This window comes from Spermophilus citellus (assembly GCF_964194105.1).
Source record: "Spermophilus citellus genome assembly, chromosome: X".
In the NCBI taxonomy this organism is placed as follows: Eukaryota; Metazoa; Chordata; class Mammalia; order Rodentia; family Sciuridae; genus Spermophilus; species Spermophilus citellus.
This window is the reverse complement of record NC_138190.1, coordinates 38443757-38470828: the sequence shown is the minus strand read 5'-3', so window position 1 is coordinate 38470828 and position 27072 is coordinate 38443757. Positions and strand designations below refer to the sequence as shown.

Here is a 27072-nt window from a genome sequence, read left to right as displayed (position 1 = left end):
ATTTTGCAGGTCCATTAGCATTCTCATACCCTGCTCGGAAGAAACAGTTAAAATACAATCCACTGCACAGAAATGAGAAGAGCCTCCTTCTAAAGTCTTCCCTTCAATGACAGAATGTAAAAGGGGTGGCCGGTGGGGTGGGGGAGTGTAGGGGTATTGCCATGTTCCAAGAAGTATAGAAATGATGAAGAAACACTTTGCTGGTGTATTTTGAGACCAGGGATGCCTGTGTGAGGCTGATTTTTCTGTGTTCTCTCAGTGAGAGGTAGAGAGAGAGCTGTCTCCATGAGATTTTTCTCTCATTCTCTAATGTCTGTTCCTTCCGGCTTGGCAGATCTTCCCTGGGGTGGAGGGATGGCCGCTGCCCAAGTACCTGGGCTCCTGTGGCAGATTCCTTGTCAGCACCAGCACCAGGCCACTGCAGGAATTCTATGGTGCACCCCCAGACCAGGCAGCTGACCTCGCCTACCAGCTCCTTGGTGTCCTGGAGTCCCTGAGAAGCAATGATTTGAACTATTTCTTCTACTTCACCCATGTTGATGCAGGCATGTTTGGCATCTTTAACAACGGGCATCTGTTCATCCGGGATGCCAGAGCACTGGGCGTCATCGACAAGCAGGAAGGTACCCAGCATGGGCCTGGCTGAGCAGCTGTCAAGGGGGATGTCAGGGTGACAGAAGCTAAGGAGGGGTGACCTGGGGTCACACAATTGGGCCTTTCCAGTGTCCATGTGTCACAGTGAGAGCAAGCCAAATTTGGGGCATATTAGATGTTGTGTAAAATGTCCCTTAACCCCGTTCAGATTTTGCCTCTAGTTCCAGCTCCAAAGCGGAAACGAATTTGACCTTGTCCACAAGGGGCATTGTCCACAGTAGCTCAGCCCCAACTGCACCCTTCCAAGGGCAGTGCTATTGTCCAGTTGGGTTTATGAAGCCCAGCAACCTGCCCTGGCCCTCCTCACACATAGACTTCCAGGGCTCATCTTCCTCTCAAAGCCTTTTTTTAGCAGATGCTTTTAGCCTTTATCTAAAACTTAAATATCTGGCTGGTTCACTGGCGCATTTGGCAATCTATATTGGCACATCTGCTTTTTATAAAGTTTTCAAATTAAAAAGCATGGAACTGAATGAGGTGTATGAGTGACTCATGTTCTTCACTATGTGCAAAGGCTCATCCAGCAGTCTAGAGCCCTTTAAACATCCCAATTTCCCATGGTGAGCACATTTTTTGAATCCAATAATAGAACAAAAATTTTCTTTTCCCACTTCTGATTTTGTTTATATCAGGAAGTCTACAAAGATAGAAAAATTTAAACAGCACTTACTCATTTTCTGATGTGCCTTTATTAGTAAAAATCGAAACAAGGCTGATTCTAGAATATTCAAGATACATAAATCACTGGACTGGTATCCACCCCATTACAACCTGTTGAATGCATATTTTGGATTACCTGTTTTTTATCCTAACTTTGTATCTTAAAAAGGCAAGTGAAAGCAGTCCTAATAATTTCTTGAGTTCCCTAGTTCAGTAGTAATGGAAAAATAACAATATGGATGTGACCCCTTATCCCTACCAGAAATAGAGCTTATCCCAACTTCTGGTAGGGATAAGTGGGTTTTCCATGTTCAGGTCTCAACCTATTGTAACTGAGAGAGTTCCTCCAATGTTGTTTTCAGAAGAGGCCATTGTGTCCCTGAGCTTTAAATTCCTGGTGACAGGGAAATGCTGGGAGAGTAAACCACTTCACCCAGAAATTATAATTAGTGGTGTCCTCCATCAAGGAGAACAGGTTGTAGAGTGTGTGATCTTCTCCTTCTCTTTTCTAGGTAGCCAAGTAGCCACCAGGGCAGGAGAAGATCAAGACATTTTTAGCTGCCTGGTTTCTGGCTGCCAGGCCCAGCTGCCCTCCTGCAATATGGTTCCTGAGAAGCAGAGCCTTGTACTGGTCTGTCAGCAGTTGCTGCCTCGACTTCTCCAGGGGAGGTTCCCCTCCCCAGTACAGGAGGAGATAGACACTGCTCTTGCTCAGTGTGGCGAGGAGGCCAGCCCAGATCCAGAAGTCCTTGGGGCTGCCACCCGGCTGAAGGACATCTTGAGGCCCCTGAGAACCTGTGACCCCAGATTTGCCTACCGCTACCCAGACTGCAAGTACAATGATAAGTTCTGAGGAGCTGGATCCCAGGCAGATCTAGAGGGGACGACACACCTGGCTGCCAGGTCAAACAAAGCATCTCTATGTCAAACATTAATAGAAATGCATATTCACTTCCCAGGGGCTAAAGAACACTCAAACTAAGGAGGACAGTTGTGAAAAATCATGTGATTGCCCCTCCTGGCAATGTCATTGCAGAACTGAGATGTCATGGCAGAGCCCAGGGATGGGCATCAGCGAACCTAGGTATGGACACTCACTCAATGTGTTTGAGCCTTGGTTTCTTCTCTTCTCCACTAGAGTTTCATAAAGGTGAAAGAAGACAGAGATGTAAGAGATCTGGGACACATGCTCACTACCCCCAGTCCAGGTGGTGACAAAGCATGTTCCAGAAGCACACACAGGTGGGCTGAGAAAGAGCCATGCAGGTCACAAGGGTGGTGTAGAGGGAAGGCAGGGTGAAGGTGAGTCTCTGGACTACTGGAATTTTAGATTCAGACAAAGAGACCAACTTCCTGTTCCCTGTTCTTCCTGCCATGCTTCTCACACCACTGTGGGGGAGCAGACTGCAGGCCAAGGGGACATACCCACCATTGTCTGCTCCTGAGCCACACTTCAGGTACCTGGAACTCCCTACTTCTACATAGGAGGCACCTCATAGTGTGGGGAGAAACTAGATCTAAGAAGAGAAGGGGACAGCCAGAGCCAGTGTGTTAGTTTCATTCCTCTAAGAAGTGGGTGTCGGGACAGGATTCTATGGGTGAGAATTTTCTTAGGGAAAGTGCCTGTGGGAAGGGCAAAAAGGAGGAAGCAAAGAGCTGAGAGCAAAAATAAAGCCAGCCACCAGACAAATCCCATGTCTCCCACGATGGACCTCTCTTATTATCTCTGCTGTACTCAGTCATTGGCAAAAGCAGGCTATGAAAGTGTAACCTCAGTCCAATCACAAAGATGGACTTCACAGCACAGTAGCTGGGGTACCAAGTAGCTACTACTTTCTAGAACATTTTTAATGTAGCCACAACTGGGAACCAGGGTGGGCTCTTTCCATACCATGTGCTCCAGAGTACAACTCTAAGGAGTCAGAGTTTTCATTCAAACTTGGCTTCACAGGCCATTACAAAATCATTTTTTTCAAAGTCAGCCATTAGAACACAGTTTAGTTAATAGTCAGTCTGCTTTATACCTTTTAAATCAAACATTTAGCCACATGAGATGTGGACTTCCATGTATGCAACAGTAGTGGGGTTCTTCTAGACCTTCTCCCAGTCTCCTGCCAACCCTCTTTCCCCAGGGACCTTTCAGTCTACCTCCTCTTTTCTACCTCTAAATCAGCACCTTTAAGGTCAGAACACTTGGCTTAACATGACTCACTATGAAAATGGAGAAATTGAGGCCCAGGGATGAAGAATGATTTGCTGGGATAGTTCCAGAACCCATGCTACCAACCCATGCTCCTCTTGTCTTCCCCATCAGCTTCTGACTCTCGCCCTGTGCTATTCAAATCTAGTCCTTTCACTTACATTTAAAGATGGGGCCCCAAAAGTCTTATTTTTTATCATGTGCTATGTTGCCCTTTGGGTTTGCTTTTGACTGCTCCAGACACAGCCACATGGCAACCATGATAGTGAGGATGACAGGCCAAGCTTGTGGAACAGCAAGCTTCAGTTGCTTGAGAATCTGAAACTGCCTTCCAGCTTGTTCTGGAAGGTGAAGTCTGACCACCCTTCCCACCTGCACAGCCACCCTTCTCCCTGCTGATCTGAATGCACTGTGTCCTCCTAGCCTGGACATTATCCTGTCCAGAGTCCAGAGAAGAGTCACAGCCTCTAGACTTTCCAGAATTCCACTGAAGAATAAGGGTAATCACAGAGACCCTCCAACACTCAGCCCATCTCTCTTGTTGCAGGTGTTTTTCCATTGCAAAATTGTTCCATATGATGAGTGACTTTGAGTGAGGTCCCCAGGGAGTACAGAAATGGACCCTTTCATGGGGGATGAAGAAACCTTCCTCTAACCCCTCTATCACAATTCTGCCCACCTGCACAGACCTCCAGACCCTTCCTTCAGACCAGTCTCTTGAGACTCTGAGGAATGTTCCTTCAAAACCATCACATAACCCCTGGAGCTGCTGAGTGTTAGGCAGGAAATACAGACTCAGATCCCTCCTGAATTAGGAGAAAGAGATCTTGGTGCCCTACTTGACTGAGTCCCAGGAGAGAGCAAAGAACCAAACTGCCCAAGCACCCTCAGGGGGCTATTGAGAGATTGTTTTTAGTGCAAATTATAATCAAATTCTGTATTTGTACAGCTGTGCTCACATCCGCAGTACAGGCCAAGAGCTAATGAAGGCAGGACAGATAGATGTTAGGCAGAAGCTATGTATGCTTTGGAATGGCCTAGAAATGATTCTCCAACAAGTGAATTTTTGCAGGTTCAGGAAGTCACAGAGTCCCTTTTCTCATATCCTTTCAGGACAGAGCAGATGTGTCGCTCTTGTCAACAGGCCTAAAAATCACAGGCCCCACTCAGGCATTGCCTTCAGGAGATGTGTCCCACCCACACCCCATACAATCTACAGACCATCTCTGCCACTCCCTTCCTGTGGCAGAAACAGAGCAGAGTTGTCTGGATCCCCTCCCTACTTTAAGGAACAACTGTCTGCCTAGCTGTTGACCCCTTTTGACTCTGCCTCAGCTACCCTGCAGCTTCAGAGTTACACCCTTCCTAGGGCATAGTCATATCCAGTGACTGGGTTTGGTGAGGTGTGATAGCCCAGCCATATTGGTTCACTGAGTAACAACTCTGACAAGCAATTCTCATTCCAGAACTCCCCACTGAGCTGGTCAGGACTCTACTGGGCCTATATCACAGTCTATCTTCCCTCTACCCATCCTGCTTCTCCTGTATTCTTTTTACAGATATCTGTCCCTCTTAAACATCTTGCACCCTGTAGTGGGCTGAATGGTGGCCCCAGAAAAATATGTCCACGTTCCTAATCCTGAGAACCTGTGATGGTGACTACATGGAAAAGACATGATTAAGTAAAGGATCTTGAATGTAGGGGATTATCTAGGATTATCCAGTTAGACCCTAAACACCATCCCATGTAACCTTATAAGAGAAAGGCAAAGAGAATTTTGAGACAGAAGAAGAGGGGCAATGTGAAAATTGAGGCCAAGTCTAGGGCAATGTGACCACAAGCCAAGGAACTCTGGCAGCCACCAGAAGCTAGAAAAGGCAAGGAATAGATTCACCTTCAGAGTCTCCAGAGAGAGTGAGGTCCTGCTGACATCTTGATTTCAGATCAGTGAAACTGACTTCAGATTTCTGGCCTCTAGAATTGTGAGAGAATAAATTTTTTTGAGCTACCCATTTTGCAGTAATTTGTTATAGCACCCACAGGAAACCAACATAAACCCCTAAATCCATCTTAGTATCTGCTCCTAGAGAACCCATCTTATGACACACATCAACTCCAATCTAGTGTAATTGATTCAAAAGCAAGCCAGGAACACTCAATGTCAAGCATAAGGAAATTCTGGAGAAGTATGTGATGCCTTCATACTCAGGGTTGATGGTGACCTTCTCCAACTTACAAAGTTCTGATGTTCACTGAAGACCCTGTGTGGGTGCTATCTTGACCCAAATCTTTCTCTTACATACCAGCCCTGATAGGTCACTTTCTGAACCTTATCTCAACTCCTAGACCACAGTTCTGTGTCCCACTTGGGACTAATCCCAAGAGTATACAAGAAAGATCCGTGTCTTACCCTCCCATCCACCTGGAAACTTCCTGAGCATGGTGGTAATGTGGGGCACTTCATATTCCCCATAGCAACACAAGGCTAGACACAGCAGATGCTGGGAAAATGTTCCTACTGAGGACAATGAATGTGTTCTTCTGCCCTATTTTCTTGGTGGTGTTCATACATCATACTGGCTATATATAGGACAGAGCCCCTTCCCCAGGAACAGTGCCTTCCCCTCAACAGCTAGGAGACAGGTGAGTCAACACTCAAGTGACTTCAGCCAGAACAAAAATATCATCATGTATTCTCAGTCCCCTGGAATTTTACTGGAGGCATTAGTGTATATTTTTGAGTTAGATCAGTCAATACCTTTTAGCCTACAGAATGGGTTACATGATTTGTTGGACCCAGAGGAAAATGAAAATGCAAGGTCTCCTATTCAAAAATAAGAATTGCAAAATGAGACAATAGAGCATGAAGTTAAACTCAGACCCTCTACAACTGTACAGTTTGCAGGATTACACTTGGCATTGAATGCTCTTGGCATTTTCTGGGAGCTCATTTGATTTCTACACCCAAGGGGAGCAGGGGTGGGACTAGGGATGATGTATAAATATGTAACAACTGCCATGGCAAAGACCTATGAGAACAGACTCTACTGGCTGCCACCATCAGGAAGGTTTAACTACAGGCCCAGGGGCAAGTCCTTCTTTCCACAGGAGGAAACTAGTTTCAGTGATTTGCTAAAAGTGACAATTTTTAGGTCTCTTGCTTTCCCAGTCCTCTCCTATAGCATCTGACTTCTGCCTATAAACAATTTCACAAACCTGAACATTTCCTCTAGAATTAAAATAAATATTTTGTTGGATTTGTGTTCTTTTGGGGAAGATCTAGAGCTCTGGAATCAGACAGACCTGGTATCAACCCATGACTATGCTAGTTACTGTGTAACCTTTGGAAGGTTACTGAACCTTTCTGAGCCTTACTTTCTACATCTATAAAATGAGGAGAAAAATATTTACTCCAGGGACATTGCCCTGTTTAAATAGTGTGATGTCTCTCAAGACCCTATATTTGAAGGCAAATGTAGCTCAAAAGCCAAGGGTCTCCCAGCAGAAGGGTTCCTTATGCAGCCAACACAAACACAGAAGCAAAAGAAAAGGACCCTGAACCCTGCCCCAACCCTTTACTCCAGCCCCCAGAAGCCCCCAGGATGCCTCAGGATGCTCAATAATCAGACTGCATTTTCTCATTTCCCACATCAATCATCAAAGGCAGGTGGGTAGCCATTATACATACCTCCCCAACCTGGCCCTCCACCAGGCTCAGAAGGGAATTCTCCTCCATCAGATAATAATGGGAGCCTGAAGAAGTCTATCCATGCTTACTGTAGGAAGAGAAATGAGGAACACATCTTGGCCCATTGAAAGCTCTGGCCTCACTGCTGGTTCATGGTGATATGGTTTTTTTCCCCACTTTGAGCCTGTCATCACATATATTGGCATGTATGAGCTTGCATGTACACAAGGATACTCACTGATCTGTCTGCAGCTCTTCAGCATATTAAGATTAGTTTTAGGCCATGTGGGAGGGCCAACACCTAGGCAAGAACCCTTGTATTTGCAGATATAATGGCCCTCCAAGAAAGCAGCTCAGAGAAACTAGCCAGCAAAGGTGACCTAGGCAACCTGTGTATGCCCCCCACCAACTAGAGCTCTTTAGAGAGACAGACAAGGAGACTAGAGCACTCCTGACCTACTTGAGTGACCAGAGAATTGCCTCAAACCTAGACTTTGACCCTAGGGCCAGTGTGGCATCACAGAGGGAGATGTGTCCATCTTTGGATACTGCACCAGCCCCTCTGGCAAAAGTCAGTGCATCCAGGGCTGGGGATGTGGCTCAAGCGGTAGCGCGCTCGCCTGACATGCGTGCGGCCCGGGTTCGATCCTCAGCACCACATACCAACAAAGATGTTGTGTCCGCCAAGAACTAAAAAAAATAATAAATATTGAAAAATTCTCTCTCTCTCTCTATCTCTCTCTCTCTCCTCTTTCACTCTCTCTTTAAAAAAAAATTCAAAAAAAAAAAGTCAGTGCATCCAAGTTATTCATTGCAGCAATGGTGTTCACTGCAGTTGAGTAATGAATAAGCAAATAATTTGCAATGGATATGCAAAGTTATTCATTGTAATTAAAAAATTGGAAAAATCTAAATCTCTGTACATAGGATATAGGTTTGAGTGAACTAGTCCATGCACACTATGGAGTGTGATGCAGCTGTACAAATGAATGAAGAAGCACTCTATGAACTGATATGGAGTTATTCACAGGATACAGTGCTAAATAGGAAAGAAGCAAAGAACAAAACAGTATTTCCAGGATGTTGCCTTTCATGTAGGAAAGAAAGGGATTAAAAAAAAAACACATTTATTTTCCTGTTCACTTCTGATGTTCTGAATTAGATGCTTTCAGGAAGTGGGGATAATTTTATGATTGCATATCTCAAGAAATCTTAAAGGTATTTCAGAAGGAATGAGGCATGGCTAAAGCTACAATTCGCAAGACAGCGAACATCCCATATTTTGAAATGTTCGGTCATTTTTGTTTGATGTTCATGTTTTTGTTTGTGTTCAGATATGAGTGCTCTTATTTAATCTTGATCCTTCTTGGTCACAGAGTGGCCTTGTTTGATGCTGGAAATCTCAGAAATTGTTTATAAGAGAACATGAAGGCTGAGCTGTGAGGGCCAGGTCAGCTATGAGCAACACTGGGGACAAGTCCTAACTGATAATGCCATGCCAGTTTCCAGATATTGTAGGTGCTGTTCTCTTTCTCAGTTGGGCAACTCTGTGGGTAAAATTCAAGTAAGGTCTATAGATTAGCAAATAGCATTTTATCAATGTTAATTCCTTAGTGTCAATAATTGTGTTATGGTTATGTACAGTGTTAACATGAGAGGAAGTTGGGTGGAGGGTATAGAGGAAATCTGTATACAATTTTGGAACTTTTTGGTAAGTATAAAATTATTCCAAAATAAAAAGTTTTAAAACAAAGAAAAAAACTCAAAAATTAGTTCAGCACTAATTTGCAGGGGTTGGCCTGCATATTGGGAATATATTGTATAAAACAAAATAAGTATCTCAAAACACCAAAATATTGCCTATGTGACAAGACAGTCCCAACTAAAAACACAAGGAAACTAAGTTGGGTTCAAAGGAAGATCCAGGTCTCCCATTTGAGGTGCACTTTAGGGTCCTGTTCATTGAGTAGAAGCATCACAGTACCATTTCCATTATTCCCATGTTTTCTCTCCCTTTCTTTTATTTAATTTGCTTAGGTGAATGTGCCCATGCTTGGACCAAGGCTGCCCTTATCTACACAGGAAAGCAGCAGAGACCCAGAGTTTCCTCATACTTACCTGTGATTTCCTCCTTCCTCACACAAACCATGGTGCCTCTTACAGAGGGGGCATGGAGCACCAGTGGAAACCCACCACTCCCCACCTCCCTACCTTGCTATCCCCACCTGCCACCATTGAGCCAAATTAATCTTTCTGCCTCCTGCTCATATCTGAAGCTTCCTTGCGAAAAATCACTCTTTAAGGGAATCGTGCCAAAAGTGAGTTCATATTTCACTTGTCAAAATAGCAAATATTTTAATATTTTATCTTTTTAATGATCCTACCCAAAGCAGGAAAAATTTCAGGAAAAGAGACAAGTCATGGAAACTTGGTGAGAATATAATCCTATTGCAAAGCAATTTGGCAAAGTTCATCAAGAGCCTCTGAAAGGATGGCACACTCTACCCAGTAATTCCACTTCTGGGACAGTATCCAAAGGAAGTAATCAAGAATGCAGAGAGATTTATGCACAGACTGGTTGTTAAAAATCATGGATTGAACATTTGTAACCCCCCACTGAACAAGAGTAAGTGGAATTTTTAATAGGCATAAACTACAAGACAGGGGGAAATGAGAGAGGAGAAAAATAGAAACAGTTTTGAAAGCTGGAAAGCAAATAACTTAGGACCAAAAGAACTGAATCCTAAACTGGCAGCAGAGAATGCTGAGAACCAACCCAATTTATACCATAAACTCCCTCAAAAGGTTGAGGAATTGGAGGCCTTAGATTGTTCAGGAAGTGAGGCGGGACAAGGTGGCTAAAACATGGATAAGGTTTGAAGGATTATTTTCAGAAGCAGTCGGATCTCTGGTCTCCCCCACTCTGTACAGCCAAATAATGGCCCTCCAAGACCAACAAATATCAGAGGCCCCTTCCCTGAAAAATCCATTAAAGGTTCTTCAGGGGCAGCATGCAGAGACTAGGGTGGTAGGTCACACTGAAAACCAAAGGATCAAGGTCACCGTAGTTGTGAGCTCCCCACCCTTTGCTGCACTGGCAGTCTGGCCTTCACCTCCAGGCAGAAGAATGATGAGGGAACCCCCATGGGAAAAGACCAAAAGACTTGACATCAGAAGCTCCTCAGCCACCCCAACCCAGCCATGTTCAGAGTGAAGGTCACATTGGGCCAACCCCACTGGCTCTCCAGAGAACTCATCCATCTGTTTGAGTTCCCTACTCATTTTATTTTCATTTTTCCCCATTACATTATTTTGAAATTATTTCAGGCCTTCAGAAAAGCTGAAAGAAAAGTACAAATAATTTCCATATGCCCTGCATCTGTATTCCCACTTGTTTGCCTTTTTTCTCACATTTGCTATATCATTTTTTCCCTCCCTCCTTCTATTGCTCCAATGCCTCTTGTTCTCCCCACTTCTCCATCCCCCTTTTTTTCTGAGCCATTTTTAAAAAGTTACAGATGTGCCTCTAAATACTTGAATTTATATCCTAAAAACAAATAAAGGCTTACATAACCACAGTATGATGCTCAAAACCAGGAGACTAATATTGATACAGCACTATTGTCTAACTATAGCCCTTATTCAAATTTTGTCAATTTCTCCAAAAATATCCTTCAAAGAAACTTTTTTTTACCCATCTCAGGACCCAATCCAAGACTACATATTGCATTGAACTGTTGTATCTCTCTGGTCTTTTTCAATTTGGAATAGTTTCTCAGTCCTTGCATGTATATGTGTATGTGCATGTATTTTATCAATTTGATGTCTTCAAAGTGGAACAGCCAGTTATTCTGTAGAATGTTCTTCAATCTGGGTTTGTCTGATGTTTCCTTATGATGTGATTTAGGCTTTTCACTTTGGGTGATGCTGTACCTTCTTCACTATAGACTATCTGAAGACATATGAGGTCAGTTTGTTCCCTTACTAGTGATATTCATTTGGTTAAGATAGGGTCTATTAATAAACCTCCAATTTAAAAGTTAAGACAAAATTGAAGAGGAAATACTTTTAGACAACGTAAATATTCTCTATTCATCGAGCTTCTACCTACTCGATTTAACTTCAATTGATGGTTCTTGCCTGAATCAACTTTTACTCTGATGGTTGCTAAATGATGATTTTCTAATTCTGTTGTTCCTTCTACATTTATTAGTTGCCAGCCTATTATAAAAAAGAACTTTTTCTTTCCCCCAATTACTGTTTTATTAATATGTTTGTGTAAGTATGAGTTAGTCTTATCTCATTCAATGGGTTATAATTTAATATTTATTTTGATGCTTTGAATTTTCCCATGTTTGGCCAGTGGGAAAACTCCCAGGAAGTAGAGCAAAAAGTCAGATTAAAAACTATGAAATAAAAAGTGAATTACAGAATTAGTCCAGCAGCTCCAATACCCAAAAATAAGAGTTCCAAAGAGTACATACACACAGGTTGACAGACACACAGAGACCCAGATAAGGTACATAAATGCAGGCACCATATAGTAACATAGGAGCACACACAAAGACATATGCTGTTCAAAGACACATAGCCAGACAGAGACACAAACATGCAAATAAACATATGCTTGCACACAGGAGGCAATCATCAACACAAAGATTAACATTCCAAGAATTAAAGTCCATCCATGTTTCAATTAGGACTTTTGCAGTGCTCATTGCAAATAGATGAAAGTTCAGAATCCTAGGGATAAAGGGGAAAAGCTCACAATTTTTCAGAGGTGGTGGTGACTTCCAAATTCTGAAGGGAAATTACTTCCAACCTTGAATTCATTACCCAAATAATCAGTCAATTTTGTTTCTATTCAAACCAAGCAAAATAACTTCAGCTATTCAAGTTCTCATTTTTTTTCCAAGCACCCTGTGGTAGAAAGTTCTTGGAGGATATCTTCTTCTTAAGGGCACAACAGGAAGGGGAAAGAAATCCCAAGATGCTAGTAGAAGTGGTTCCAAGTGGCACCAATAGACTCACCCAGTCTACAGGAGGACAAGTCAGAAGGTTTCAGAAGCTATTCCTTCAGAATATGAAACACAAACCTGATGTGTCTGAATGTTTTGGGAGAAGATTTAGAAAACTGGTGAATAATTTGGATTTGAATTAAATATAAATACATAGAAAACCAAGCAAAGGCATTAACACAATTCACTTCAGAGAAAACAAAAAGTTATGCAGAGGAAGAAAAGTGGGCATTGTATACCTCATGACTTTGAATGGCAATTACAAAGCCATCATAATTGAAACACAAAATATTGATTTAACCAAAATAACTATATATCTTTATTGGGAAGAGTGAGCTGGGGAGAAGAATAGCAAAATGAATCATCATTTTGGTGAAGATTCAATACGTAATGCCTAAACAAAGAAAATCAACAAGTTTCCATTTGAACGTGTTGTTTAAAGAAGTGGCAGTAAGTAGGCAAAAGAATTAGTTAAATGATGTCATTGCCTGTGTAGCAAAGCAAATGGAGGGAAAGAGAGGGAGGAGGCTGATTCTTATAACAAACCCTGAAGAGCTATAAGACTTTCCAGATTATATGTACATATACATACATGTATATACATTATAGTTACATATATGTATATACATATACAATTACATATATAGTTACATATATGTATATTCATATACAATTACACATATATTTGTATATATGTATATACATATATATTTACATATATGCATATACATATATTTGCAAATATGCATATACATATATTTGCATATATGCATATTCATGTATATTTACATATATGTATATACATATATTCTATAATTTTGTTTTTAAAAATGCAATGCTAAAAATTTAACTGAAAGAAACATAAGGTTTATTCATTGAAATGATAATCACAACATTCTTCTAAATAGCACAGAATTGTTTAAATACACAAGAGAAATGGCTAAGTAATTTGGTTCATACACACATGATTATATATGCAACTAAAATCAAAATTCTGTTTAGAAGTTATAAGGCAATAAGAAAACATGATCCAATGCTAAGGGAAACTAACAGGTCACAAAAGATTCTATATTTGTTGAACTTTGTTTTGTTTCTTGTGTTTGGCTTAATAGGACACCCATAGCACAAGAGTTAATAACAAGAATCAACAAATGGGACTTACTTAAACTAAAAAGTTTTTTCTCAGCAAAAGAAACAATAAGAGAGGTAAATAGGGAGCCTACATCCTGGGAACAAATTTTACTCCTCACACTTCAGATAGAGCCCCAATATCCAGAGTATACAAAGAACTCAAAAAATTAGACAATAAGATAACAAATAACCCAATCAACAAATGGGCCAAGGACCTGAACAGACACTTCTCAGAGGAGGATATACAATCAGTCAACAAGTACATGAAAAAATGCTCACCATCTCTAGCAGTCAGGGAAATGCAAATCAAAACCACCCTAAGATAAACCACTCCAGTAAGATTGGCAGCCACTATGAAGTCAAACAACAACAAGTGCTGGCGAGGATGTGGAGAAAAGGGTACTCTTGTACGCTGCTGGTGGGACTGCAAACGGGTGCGGCCAATTTGGAAAGCAGTTTGGAGATTCCTGGGAAAGCTGGAAATGGAACCACCATTTGACCCAGCTATTGCCCTTCTCGGACTATTTCCTGAAGACCTTAAAAGAGCACACTACAGGGATACTGCCACATCGATGTTCATAGCAGCACAATTCACAATTGCTAGACTGTGAAATCAACCCAGATGCCCTTCAATAGATGAATGGATAAAAAAATGTGGCATTTATACACCATGGAGTATTACGCAGCACTAAAAAATGACAAAATCACGGAATTTGCAGGGAAATGGATGGCACTAGAGCAGATTATGCTTAGTGAAGCTAGCCAATCCCTAAAAAACAAATACCAAATGTCTTCTTTGATATAATGAGAGCAACTAAGAACAGAACAGGGAGGAAGAGCAGGAAGAAAAGATTAACATTAAACAGAGTCATGAGGTGGGAGGGAAAGGGAGAAAAAAAGGGAAATCACATGGAAATGGAGGGAGCCCCTCATTGTTATACAAAATTACATATAAGAGGTTATGGGGGGGATGGGATAACAAACATGGAGGGTAATGAATTACAGTAGCTGGGGTAGAGAGAGAAGATGGGAGGGGAGGGGAAGGGGGATAGTAGAGGTTAGGAAAGGTAGCAGAATACAACAGTCACTAATATGGCAGTATGTAAAAATGTGATGTGCAACCGATGTGATTCTGCAATCTGTATTTGGGGTAAAAATGGGAGTTCATAACCCACTTGATTCTAATGTATGAAATATGATATGTCAAGAGCTTTGTAATGTTGTGAACAACCAATAAAAAAAAGAGTGATTAAAAAAAAAACAATTACACATATATTTGTATATATGTATATACATATATATTTGCAAATATGCATATACATATATTTGCATATATGCATATTCATGTATATTTACATATATGTATATACATATATTCTATAATTTTGTTTCTAAAAATGCAATGCTAAAAATTTAACTGAAAGAAACATAAGGTTTATTCATTGAAATGATAATCACAACATTCTTCTAAATAGCACAGAATTGTTTAAATACACAAGAGAAATGGCTAAGTAATTTGGTTCATACCCACATGATTATATATGCAACTAAAATCAAAATTCTGTTTAGAAGTTATAAGGCAATAAGAAAACATGATCCAATGCTAAGGGAAACTAACAGGTCACAAAAGATTCTATATTTGTTGAACTTTGTTTTGTTTCTTGTGTTTGGCTATTTTTCTTTTTTAATAAAGTTTTGCATAGAAATAAAACTGTAAAGAATAAAATATTAACAGTCAGATTAAGATCATGCAGTTTCAGATTGTTTTCCCCCATTGAGGTATTCTTTGTATGTATGTTTTACATTCCTAGAAAAAGAATCGCAGGATTCTGCCCCCCCCCCACCCCCCATATGTTTTCGACTTGCTTCTTCATGGTCCATGATGCCAGCTGAGATTGTCAATACAATGAAACCAAACTGACCCTGGGATGGGAGCAGAGTATTCTGCCATTTTCCTAGGTCTTTGAGCTGCACATCCAATCTGGGGTTGATCACTCCACACTTTTTAACCTGCCTGTGAGGTTCACAACTATTTATCCAGCTCTGTGATCATCAATGATTTAAAATTTGCCAATGTAACTATGCTTCATCATCACAGTTAGAAACTGGTCAATAATTTTGGAGCATGGTCTAATAAGGACCTGGTGTTTGCCTATTTTCAGCATTGTTGATGCTCTTGAGAACATCAGCCAGGATATTCACGTGCACCATCCTGGCGACACTGAAAGATGTCAGAAAGAGCAGATTCAGATTCTTTAAAAATATCTTTACCTTTCTAAAGTAGGCCTTAATCTCCATCATGTGGCATTAGGTGCCAATTTCCTTAATAAGATTCCCGTGGTACAAGAATTAAAATCAAGAATCAATAAATGGGATGGACTCAAACTAAAAAGTTTCTTCTCAGCAAAAGAAACAATCTGTGAGGTGAACAGAGATCCTACATCCTGGGAGCAAATCTTTATCCCTCACACACCTAGGGTATATAAAGAACTTAAAAAGTTAAATACTAAAAAAACAAATAACCCAATCAATAAATGGGCCAAGGACATGAACAGATACTTCTCAGAAGAGGATATACAATCAATCAACAAATACATGAAAAAATGCTCATCATCGCTAACAATTAGAGAAATGCAAATCAAAACTACTCTAAGATATCATCTCACTCCAGTCAGAATGGCAGCTATTATGAAGACAAACAACAATAAGTGTTGGTGAGGATGTGGAGGAAAAGGTACACTCATACACTGCTGGTGGGACTGCAAACTGGTACAGCCAATATGGAAAGCAGTATGGAGATTTCTTGGAAAATTGGGAATGGAGCCACCATTTGACCTAGCTATCCCTCTCCTCGGTGTATACCCAAAGGACTTACAAACAGCATACTACAGGGACACAGCCACATCAATGTTTATAGCAGCACAATTCACAATAGCTAAACTGTGGAACCAACTTAGATGCCCTTCAATAGTTGAATGGATACAGAAACTGTGGCATATATACATAATGGAATATTATATAAAAGAGAATTAAATCATGGCATTTGCAGGTAAATGGATGGAGTTGGAGAAGATAATGCAAAGTGAAATTAGCCAATCCCCCAAAACCAAATGCTGAATGTTTTCTTTGATATAAAGAGGCTGATTCATAGTGGGATGGGGAGAAGGAGCAAGGGAGGAATAGACAAACTCTAGATAGGGCAGAGGGTTGGAGGGGAAGGGAGGGAGCATGGGGTTATTAATGATGGTGGAATGAGATGGACATTATTATCCAAAGTACATGTATGAAGACACAAATTGGTGTGAATATACTTTGTATACAACCAGACATATGAAAAATTGTGCTCTATATGTGTAATAAGAATTGTAATGCATTCTGCTGTCATATATAAATTTAAAAAAAATTTAAGTTTTTACTTTTCTATATTTAATAAGTATTCTTTTGGAACTTTAAAAATATTTTTGAGCCCAGTGAGGTGATGAATGCCTGTAATACCAGTGACTCAGGAGGCTGAGGCAGGAGGATCACAAGTTCAAGGCCAACCTCAGCAACTTAGAGAGACCCTGTCTCAAAATAAAAAATAAAAAGACTGATTATGTAGCTCAGTGGTAAAGCACCTCTGGGTTCAAATCCCCAGTACCAATAAATAATAAAAATAAAAATATTTTTATAATATTGTGTTCATTATAGAAAAATTGAATCTTTTAACATGAACTAAGAAGAAAATAAAAGTCATATGGATGTATTGATTTTATTACGAAAAAAATGCAGGCATTTTCCACATGTGGGAATGTCTCTCTTATGCATGCCCAGCAGCCTGGGAGTGAGCATCACTGTGATAGTGTGGCCAACTGGAACCTTGGCCAAGACTCCTGATCCCTAGTTTTGAGTTTGAGACAGTCTGCATCATTTTTTTCAACTAATAAAACTCAATAGAATGGTTTTGCATGCCTTCATGATGGCTACATATGTTTTTAAAAATATGCACCGGTGTCATCATTTATATTCAAGTTAAGTGGTAGGAACTAAGAAAACCAACACAAAATTTCAGAAGCTGGGTGGCTAAACACTGAATGTTGGAAATAATGATTTGCACATTTATTATTTCTTTTTATTTTTGCTTCAGTTCTAAATCTGCAGCCTGTTTTGCTTGGGTTTCTATTTGATAGTATATGGCTTCTCAGGCTCATAATTTGTTTGGGGAACCACAACTTATATTGCCTTCATGTACACATATAAAAATAGGGAGGGGGAGGGCTGGGGTTGTGGCTCAGTGGTAAGCCCTTACCTAGCACGTGTGGAGCACTGAGTTCGATTCTCAGCACAACATATAGATAAATAAAGGTCCATTGACAACTAAAAATTATTTTTTTTAAATGGGGGGGGTGGGAAAGACTGACAATACTTCTTCAGAAATAATTTTTATCTAGGGGCTGGGATTGTGGCTCAGTAGAAGAGCACTTGCCTCGCACATGTGAGGCACTGGGTTCAATCCTCAGCACCACATAAAAATAAATACACAAAGATATTGTGACAATCTAAAAAAATTTTTAAAGATAATTTTTGTCTAGGTTACACATGCTTAATATTGATTTACTGTTATATTAAGAGTAATTGTCTGTCCAGATGCCCAAAATAGATTTCATGGATAGAAAAACATATTGAAAGCATGAAATGGGAGGGGAGGGAAAGAAAGAGGAAGAGGGAAAGAGAAATCCAGCTTGCCATGACTCTGTTAGGACCAACAGAATGAGTCAAAAGAAACTGGGATAATTCTAAGCTGAGGGAAAGAGAACTAATGACCTGTGCTTATTGCAAATGCAGCTCAGTGTAGACAGAACAACCAAGTAAAGCCATAGTTGGTGAGAGTTAGGAATGTGGAGGGATGGGTGAGTGGAGAAAGAGCAGGAACTGTGTTCACAATCAGTTTTTCTTCACTCTGTGGTTTAGAATGCCAGAAGAAACCAGTCCTCTGGAGATAGGAGGACACTGTACCCAACATGGAACTCAGCCCCAGCTTTGGAAGACACTTTGGCCTATCATTAAAGCAGTCTCAGCCTCCACCTACTATGTCTTTGCCTTTATTGAAGCTGCCATTTTCTTTCCTGTTTGGCAGCCAATTTGTGGGATCAATGCCCACTCTCTTATGCTCTGGAAACTGTTTCAGCCAACTCTGTGATGCTCCTGAAGCAGCTGCCAAGAGGTTAAGAGGCTGAAATGGAGTTGGCAAAAGCTCATGTCATTTTCACAAAATTATCTGTCTTCCCAGAAAGGCTGTGTAATAAGCATTTCTGGAGGATGAGGAGCCTGTGGCTGGGTAGAGCCAATCACCGCCCTAAGATCAAGTCAAACCTCCCTCCCCCAACATTGGACGAACTCCATAGCTTGCATCAGCAGACTGCAGCCAGGCAGGGCCTCTGGGCCAGAACACTGGCTTCATTCACAGGGGTACCATGCTGCAGCTGCCCACCTCCCCTCTGCAAAGGACATGCCTGCATGGCAGATCCTGCTGGCCTCATTTTGTGCTTTGTTGGGTTCGTTGATGACTTCATTCCCCACTTCTTACTCCTGTTCTTTCTTTTATTCTTCTTTAATTGTCATATAATTTAGCATACAAGGCACACATCCTCAGTGTACCGTCTGATGAATTTTTCAAAGATATATGTGTATGTATATATAATACATGTATGTATGTATACACATGGGCACCATCATGATATAGAACATTTTATTCCTCAAGGAGTGCTCTCTGTGCAACTTCCTAGTGAATGTCATGCCTCGTCCCACCTGCAACAACCTGTAACCTGTAATTCTGGATTGTCCTACCACAGATTAGTTTTGCCTGTTCTTGACTTCACATAAAATGGCATCATACATTGTTTACTCTTTGGGATCTTGCTTCTTTCATTTAGCATGTTTTTTAGGTTTATCCCAGTTGTGTGTATCTGTACTTCATTTCTATTGCTGAGTAAAATTCCGATGTATGGAGAGATCATCTATCCAGTCATCCACTGAGGGACTTTTGGGTTGTTGTCAGTTTGGAACTATAATGAATAAAGCTGTTACAAATGCTCTTGTACAGGTCTTGGTGTGAAATAAGCACACCTTATTTTACTGAAAACTCCATTTCTCCTGGGGGAGACTGAGGCAGTTAATTTTGAGTCTAAGACTTTCCTCAAGAGCACCAGGACTTTGGGGAAATGGCCTTATCTCCAGAGGCCCAGCTCATAGATAGAAGCTGCTTTGCTTTGCCCCAATAAAGTAAGCTATCCAATACTTTTAACAGTCCAGAGGTAGCTGTGTCCAATGACAAGGAAATTTTGTTTTAAATATCTATTTTTTTCATTGTAGTTGGACACAATAGCTTTATTTTATTTGTTTATTGTTATGTGGTGGTAAGGATTGAACCCACGGTCTCACATGTGCTAGGCAAGTGCTCTGCCACTGAGCCACAACCCCAGCACCACCCCCCACAATGAAATTAGATGGCAGTGAAATTCAATGATAATGGGAGCTTCAATTGGGTTTAAGTTTTATTTTAAAAACTTTGTTTTTGCCTTAAATTGTTCAGGCCCTCACTTGACAAGTCTAGTGTGAATGACTTGGACTTCATCTGTGGGATTTGAACCAACCCCTTCATGGATGACTTTGCCTTATCCATTCATCTCTCAGCTGCCCTGAGGTGGGGTCTTTGTGATGGGTATGGAGTAAGGACAACGGATTACTCCCTATACCATGGAAACTAAGGAGAGCAATGATCTACTTTGCAGAATCTGTGTTGCTGAAGAGGGTACCTTCAGTCATAGTGGTGCCTGGGTATTTGCCCTGCCTTTTCATTTCTAGTCCTTGGAACTCTTCCTCACCTCCCCTAACAGATTTATTGAGCACCACCAGGAACTGTTCTGGCATTTGATTATTTTCTCTTTTGCCTCCATTTACTCAGCACATAAGCCCTTGAAAGCAAATATTATATTCTTTTTGTAGTGAGGAAGTTAACACTTAGAGAAGTGTTTTAGATCGGGCTACAATAACAATACACCATAGACTGGTTTATACAACAGAAATTTATTTTCTGACAGTGTTAGAGGCTGAATGTCAAAGATCAGGATGCCAGCATGGTTGGGTTCTAGTGAGGACCCTCTTTCTGGCTTGTAGAGGACCACCTTCTTATTCTGTTTTCACAGGGTAGAGAAAGAGAATAAGCAATCTCTCTCTCTCTTCGTATAGAGGCACTAATCCCATTTATGGGTGCTCTACCCTCATGATTTAATCTAAATGTAATTATTTCCAAAGGTCCCATCTCCAAATACCATCACATTAGTATTAGGGTTTCAATATATGAATTTGGGTGTGCATAATTTGGTCCATAGCAGTAACTTGCCTGTTGACACATAGCTAATAAATAGTGGACCTGAGATTTGAGCCTATGTCTGACTCTAGAGTTCGTGCATGTACCCACCAAACTATGCACTTTAATGGTATCAGCACCTTTGTCCATTCTCTTGTCCCATCCCCAGCTCAGAACAACCCAAGAAAATCCTTATGTGTCTAGTCACAAGATGAGATTGCAGGGACAGTGGCCACTAACTTGAATGTCCCTCCAGACCCCATGATCAAGCCCACTTTCCACTTTCCCTTGTTGGAATTTTCTAGACCTATGAGTTCTTCTAAATCCAACTGAAACCTATCTTCTAAGGGCCTTTACTGTTGATGTTTGCCCACAATAGTGTCTTTTTAATATATATATAGTTGTAGATGGACACAATACATTTATTTTGTCTAGTTTTTTATGTGGTGCTTGGAATGGAACCCAGTGCTTCATGCATGCTAGGCAAGTGTTGTATCACTGAGCCACAACCCCAGCCCCCACAATAGTCTCTTGTTAAGCACTTTTATATTTATTATCCAGATTATACAAGAAGCCCTATGTTCATGATCTTATTCACTGTCTCTTCAAAACATTTTGCTGTGTCATATGAGTGTCAATAACTTACTGCTTCATTCCTCTGAGGACTGGATCCAATATATACATGATGCATATAAGTTATACTAAAGGACACTTGACTTTGGCATGTTAGATACCAAAACAAATGGTATAAATACTGAATGCAGATGTCATTCATTCATTCAACACGCATTTATGATGTGCTACTAATCAGAACTTGTGTTTTGTGTGGGTTGGATTTAATTTTATCTTAACAGATATTTGTTGAGTACCTACTGAATGTAAGCACCAGGAATACAAAGATTAATATGACAGAAAGAAGGTCAACACTATTGCACTAAATAGAAAGGTCAGAACACAAGATTTGCAAGGGGATGGAGGAGAAGATAAGGCAAGAAATGTGGAAGGAACACAGGTCGTCAAGAGTTAAAATTGGTGTGCTAAAATTCTATCTTTAAGATCATGGGAACCATAGGTACAAATGGAAAAAGGGATAATACAACAAATTCTGAATTTTAGGAATAGGTGAGTGATGGTATTGTTATAAGGATCATTTGGTGAGGCAGAAAAAAATCTCCATGCCAACTGAAAGTCAAGCTCTGAATTAAGTTGATTTAACAATAATTCAGGAGGAGAGAGAAGAGCAAGATGCTTGGGTGAGGCCCTTGATCAGAGCTAGGGAGAGATAATAAAAGACCAATGCCCATATGAGATTTGGCTGCTCCAAAGAGGTTAAAAACCTGGATTCCTATCTTACACATTTATACAAACATTGGTGGATTATAAAACTGAATGTGATATAAATACATGACCAGTGAAACTCCACATCATGTACAGCCAAAGACTGGTATACTAATTACAATAAGTTATACTCCATGTATGTATAATGTGTCAAAATACACTCTACTGCCATGTATGTTTTTTTTAAAGAGAGAGAGAGAGAGAGAGAGAGAGAGAGAGAGAGAGAGAGAGAGAGAATTTTTTAATATTTATTTCTTAGTTTTCGGCAGACACAACATCTTTGTATGTGGTGCTGAGGATTGAACCCAGGCCGCACGCATGCCAGGCGAGCACGCTACTGCTTGAGCCACATCCCCAGCCCTGCCAAGTATGTTTTAAAAAACAAATAAAAAAGCTAAATGTGTACAAAACATTGAAGCTTTTTTCATAAACAAGACAAAAAGAAGTAATCAAAAATATTTGCATACATTTGCCATTTCAATTATGAATACACTGTAGTATATTTTTATATGAACATCCTGTGACTTTGTTAAATTCATTCAGCATTTCCTCCCCTTTTTTGTCCCTCCTCCTTCCCTCTCAATCTCCTTCTCCTCCACTGATCTTCCCCATATCTTTATGATATCCAATGCCCCCATGTTCCCCCGTTATTTTGTTCCAGTTTCCACATATGGGAGAAAACATTAGGCCCTTGATTTTCTGAGCCTGGCTTCTTTCACTTAGCATGATGTCCTCCAGTTCTATTCATTTACTGGCAAATTCCATATGGTGTGTCAAATGGTGGTTCCATTTTGAGTTTTTTGATGAATCTCCATAATGCTTTCCAGACTGATTGTACTAATTCACATCCCAACAACAGTATGTAATTGTACATATTCCCCCACATCTTCGCAAGCATTTATTATTATTTGCATTCTTTATAATTGCCATTCTGCCTGGAATGAGATGAAATCTCAATATAGTTTTGATCTTCATTTCCCTAATTGCTAGGGATGTTGGAAACTTTTTCTTATATTTGTTGGCCATTTGTGTTTACTCTTTTGAGAAATGTGTGTTTAGTTCACTTGCCCATTTATTGATTGGGTTATTTTCCTTTTTTATTTTTGGTGTTAACTTTTTTGAGTTATTTATATATTCTGGATATTAATACCCTGTCAGGGGAGGAGCTGGCAAAGATTTTTTCCCATTTGATAGGCTCTTCACTCTCTTAAACCTTTTTTTTAAAGCTTTATGGTTATACATATTAGTTTGATTCATCCTGAAAAGTTTATACATGCATGGAAATTGACCTCAGTTCATGATCCCTCTCCTTTTCCCTACTCCTTTTCCCTCTGTCCTCCCTCCCCTCTCTCCTTCTCCTTTCTCAAATATACTAGACTTCCTTTTGCTCATCTTTTTTAATGACCAAGTAGAACTCCACTGTGTGTGTGTGTGTGTGTGTGTGTGTGTGTGTGTATCTTACAATTTCTTAATTCATTCACCTGTTGACAAGCATCTGGGTTGATTACATAATTTAGCTATTGTTAATCGTGCTACTGTAAACACTGAAGTGGCTATATTGCTGTAGTATGGCAATTATAGATCTTCGGAGAAAATAGCAAGGAGCAGAAGAGCTGTGTCCTAGGGTGGTTCCATTTTTAGTTTTTGAGGAATCTCCATACTGCTTTCCAGAGTGGTTGTACTACCCTGCAGTTCTACCAACAAAGTAAAAATGTACCTTTCCCCCACAACCTTGCGAGAATTTATTGTTATTTGTTCTCTTGATCATTGCCATTCTGACTGGAGTTAGATGAAATCTGGCATAATTTTGCTTTGCATTTCCCTGGTTGCTATGGATATTGAACACTTCTTATATTTGTTGGTCTTTTTTGTTTCTTCTTTTGAGAAGTTTCTGTTTAGTTCTCTTGCCCATTTAATGATTGGGGTTATTTGCTTTTTTGATGTTAAGTTTTTTTAGTTCTTTGTATTTTTTAATTGATTATATATATGACAGCAGAATGCATTACAATTCTTATTATACATATAGAATACAATTTTTCATATCTCTGGTTGTATACAGAGTATATTCACACCAATTTATGTCTTCATACATGTACTTTGGATAAAGATGTCCATCACATTCCACCATCATTTCTAACCCTATGCCCTCTCCCTGTCCCTCCCACCCCTCTGCCCTATCAACAGTTCATCTATTCCTCCCATGCTCCCTCTCCCTAACCCACTATGAATCAGCCTTCTTCTTATATCACAAAAAAATTTGGCATTTGCTTTTGGGGGATTGGCTAACTTCACTTAGCATTATCTTCTATAACTCCACCCATTTACCTGCAAATGCCATGATTTTATTCTCTTTTATTGCTGAGTAATATTCCATTATGTATCTATGCCACAGTTTCTGTATCCATTCAACTATTGAAGGGCATCTAAGTTGGTTCCACAGTTTAGCTACTGTGAATTGTGCTGCTATAAACATTGATGTGGCTGTGTCCCTGTAGTATGCTGTTTTAAAGTCCTTTGGGTATAGACCAAGGAGAGGAATAGCTGGGTCAAATGGTGGTTCCATTCCCAATTTTCCAAGAAATCTCCATACTGCTTTCCATATTGGCTGTACCAATTTGCAGTCCCACCAGCAATATATCAGTGTACCTTTTCACCCACATCCTTGCCTACACTTATTGTTGTTTGTCTTCATAATAGCTGCCATTCTGACTGGAGTGACATGAAATCTTAGAGTGATTTTGAGTTGTATTGCTCTGATTGCTAGTGACGATGAGCATTTTTTCATGTATTTGTTGATTGATTGTATATCCTCTTCTGAGAAGTATCTGTTCATGTCCTTGGCCCATTTATTGATTGGGTTATTTGTTTTTAGTATTTAACTTTTTGAGTTCTTTATATACCCTAGATGTGTGAGGGGTAAAGATTTGCTCCCAAGATGTAGGCTCTCTATTCACCTCGCAGATTGTTTCTTTTGCTGAGAAGAAACTTTAGTTTGAATCCATTTCATTTATTGATTCTTGATTTTAATTCTTGCACCACAGGAGTCTTATTAAGGAAGTTGGGGCCTATCCCACCTGACGGAGATTAGGGCCTACTTTTTCTTCTATTAGACACAGGATCTCTGTTTTATTCCTAAGTCTTTGATCCATTTTGATTTGAGTTTTGTGCATGGTGACAGATATGGGTTTAATTTCATTTTGTTGCATATGGATTTCCAGTTTTCTCAGCACCATTTGTTGAAGAGGCTATCTTTTCTCCAATGCACAGTTTTGGTGCCTTTGTCTAATATAAGATAATTATAATTTTGTGGGTTAGTGTCTGTGTCCTCTATTCTGTACCATTAGTCTACCAGTCTGTTTTGGTGCCAATACCATGCTGGTTTTGTTACTATTGCTCTGTAGTATAGTTTAAGTTCTGGTATAATGATGCCACCTGCTTCTCTCTTCTTGCTAAGAATTGCTTTGGCTAGCCTGGGTCTCTTATTTTTCCAGATGAATTTCATGACTGTTTTTTCTATTTCTATGAGGAATGCCATTGGAATTTTAATCAGAATTACATTAAATCTGTAGAGTGCTTTTGGAATATGCTTATTTTGATAATATTAATTCTGCCTATCCAAGAACAAGGTAGATCTTTCCATCTTCTAAGGTCTTCTTTCTTTAGAGTTCTGTAATTTTCATTATATAGATCTTTCACCTCTTTTGTGAAGTTGATACCCAAGGGTTTTTTTTTTTTGAGGCTATTGTAAATGGGGTAGTTTTCCTCATTTCCCTTTCTGAGGATTTGCCACTGATATACAGAAATTCCTTTGATTTATGGGTGTTGATTTTATATTCTGCTACTTTGCTGAATTAATTTACTAGTTCCAGAAGTTTTCTGGTGGAACTTTTAGAGTCTTCTAGATATAGAATCATATAATCAGCAAATAGTGCCAATGAGTTCTTCTTTTCCTATGTATATCCCTTTAATTTCTTTCATCTGTCTAATTGCTCTGGCCAGTGTTTCAAGAGCTATGTTAAATAGAAGTGGTGAAAGAGGGCATCCCTGTCTTGTTCCAGATTTTAGAGGGAATGCCTTCAATTTTTCTCCATTTAGAATGATGTTGGCCTGGGGCTTAGCATAGATAGCCTTTATGATGTTGAAATATGTTCCTATTATCCCTAATTTTTCTAGTGTTTTGAACATAAAGAGATGCTGTATTTTGTCAAAACTTGTATTTTGCATTTATTGAGATGAACATATGATTCTTATCTTTAAGTCTATTGATGTGATAAATTACATTTATTGATTTCCATATGTTGAACCAACCTTGCATCCCTGGGATGAATCCCACTTGATTGTGGTGCCATCTTTTTGATGTTTTTGTATTCAATTTGCCAAAATTTTATTGAGAATTTTGCATCTATGTTCATTAGAGATATTGGTCTGGAGTTTTCCTTTTTTGATGTGTCTTTGCCTGGTTTTGGAATCAGGGTGATATTGGCCTCATAGAATGTGTTTGAAAGTGCTCCCTCTTTTTCTATTTCCTGAAATAAACTGGAGTATTGGTATTAGTTCTTTTTTAAATGTCTGATAGAACTTGGCTGTGTATCCATCCAGTCCTGGGCTTTTCTTGGTTGGTAGACTTTTTATGGTGTCTTCTATTTCGTTACTTGAAATTGATCTGTTTAAATTGTGTATATCATCCTAATTTAATTTGGCCAAATTATAAGACTCTAGAAATTTGTCAATACCTTTGATATCTTCTATTTTATTGGAGTACAAGTTTTCAAAATAATTTCTAATTATCTTCTGTATTTCTGTAGTGTCTGTTGTGATATTTCCTTTTTCATCACATATGTTAGTGATTTGAGTTTTCGCTCTCCTTCTCTTCACTAGCATGGCTAAGGGTCTATCAATTTTATTTATTTATTCAAAGAACCAATTTTATTTGATTTCAGCTCTGATTTTAATTATTTCCTGTCTTCTACTGCTTTTGGTGTTGATTTGTTCTTCTTTTTCTAGGCCTTTGAGATGTAACGTTACGTCATTAAT

The 27072-nt window shown here is 39.7% G+C and overlaps 1 protein-coding gene and 1 pseudogene across 2 annotated transcripts in view; one reads left to right on the top strand and one right to left on the bottom strand.

The window, feature by feature from the left end:
• The window catches only part of DIPK2B (divergent protein kinase domain 2B), a 42154-nt gene extending 34815 nt beyond the window's left edge, over window positions 1-7339 (top strand). Inside the window, exons 4-5 of the mRNA XM_081276365.1 lie at window positions 335-623; window positions 1827-7339. Of these exons, the coding sequence (XP_081132491.1) occupies window positions 335-623; window positions 1827-2167 (630 nt within the window). The 3' untranslated portion in view covers window positions 2168-7339. The remainder of the gene's footprint in view (window positions 1-334; window positions 624-1826) is intronic.
• Window positions 7340-14618: 7279 nt separating this feature from the next.
• On the bottom strand, window positions 14619-21408 carry LOC308639305 (small ribosomal subunit protein uS8-like; annotated as a pseudogene). Its single transcript has one exon. The product of its transcript is annotated as a small ribosomal subunit protein uS8-like (transcript).
• Window positions 21409-27072: the final 5664 nt, after the last annotated feature.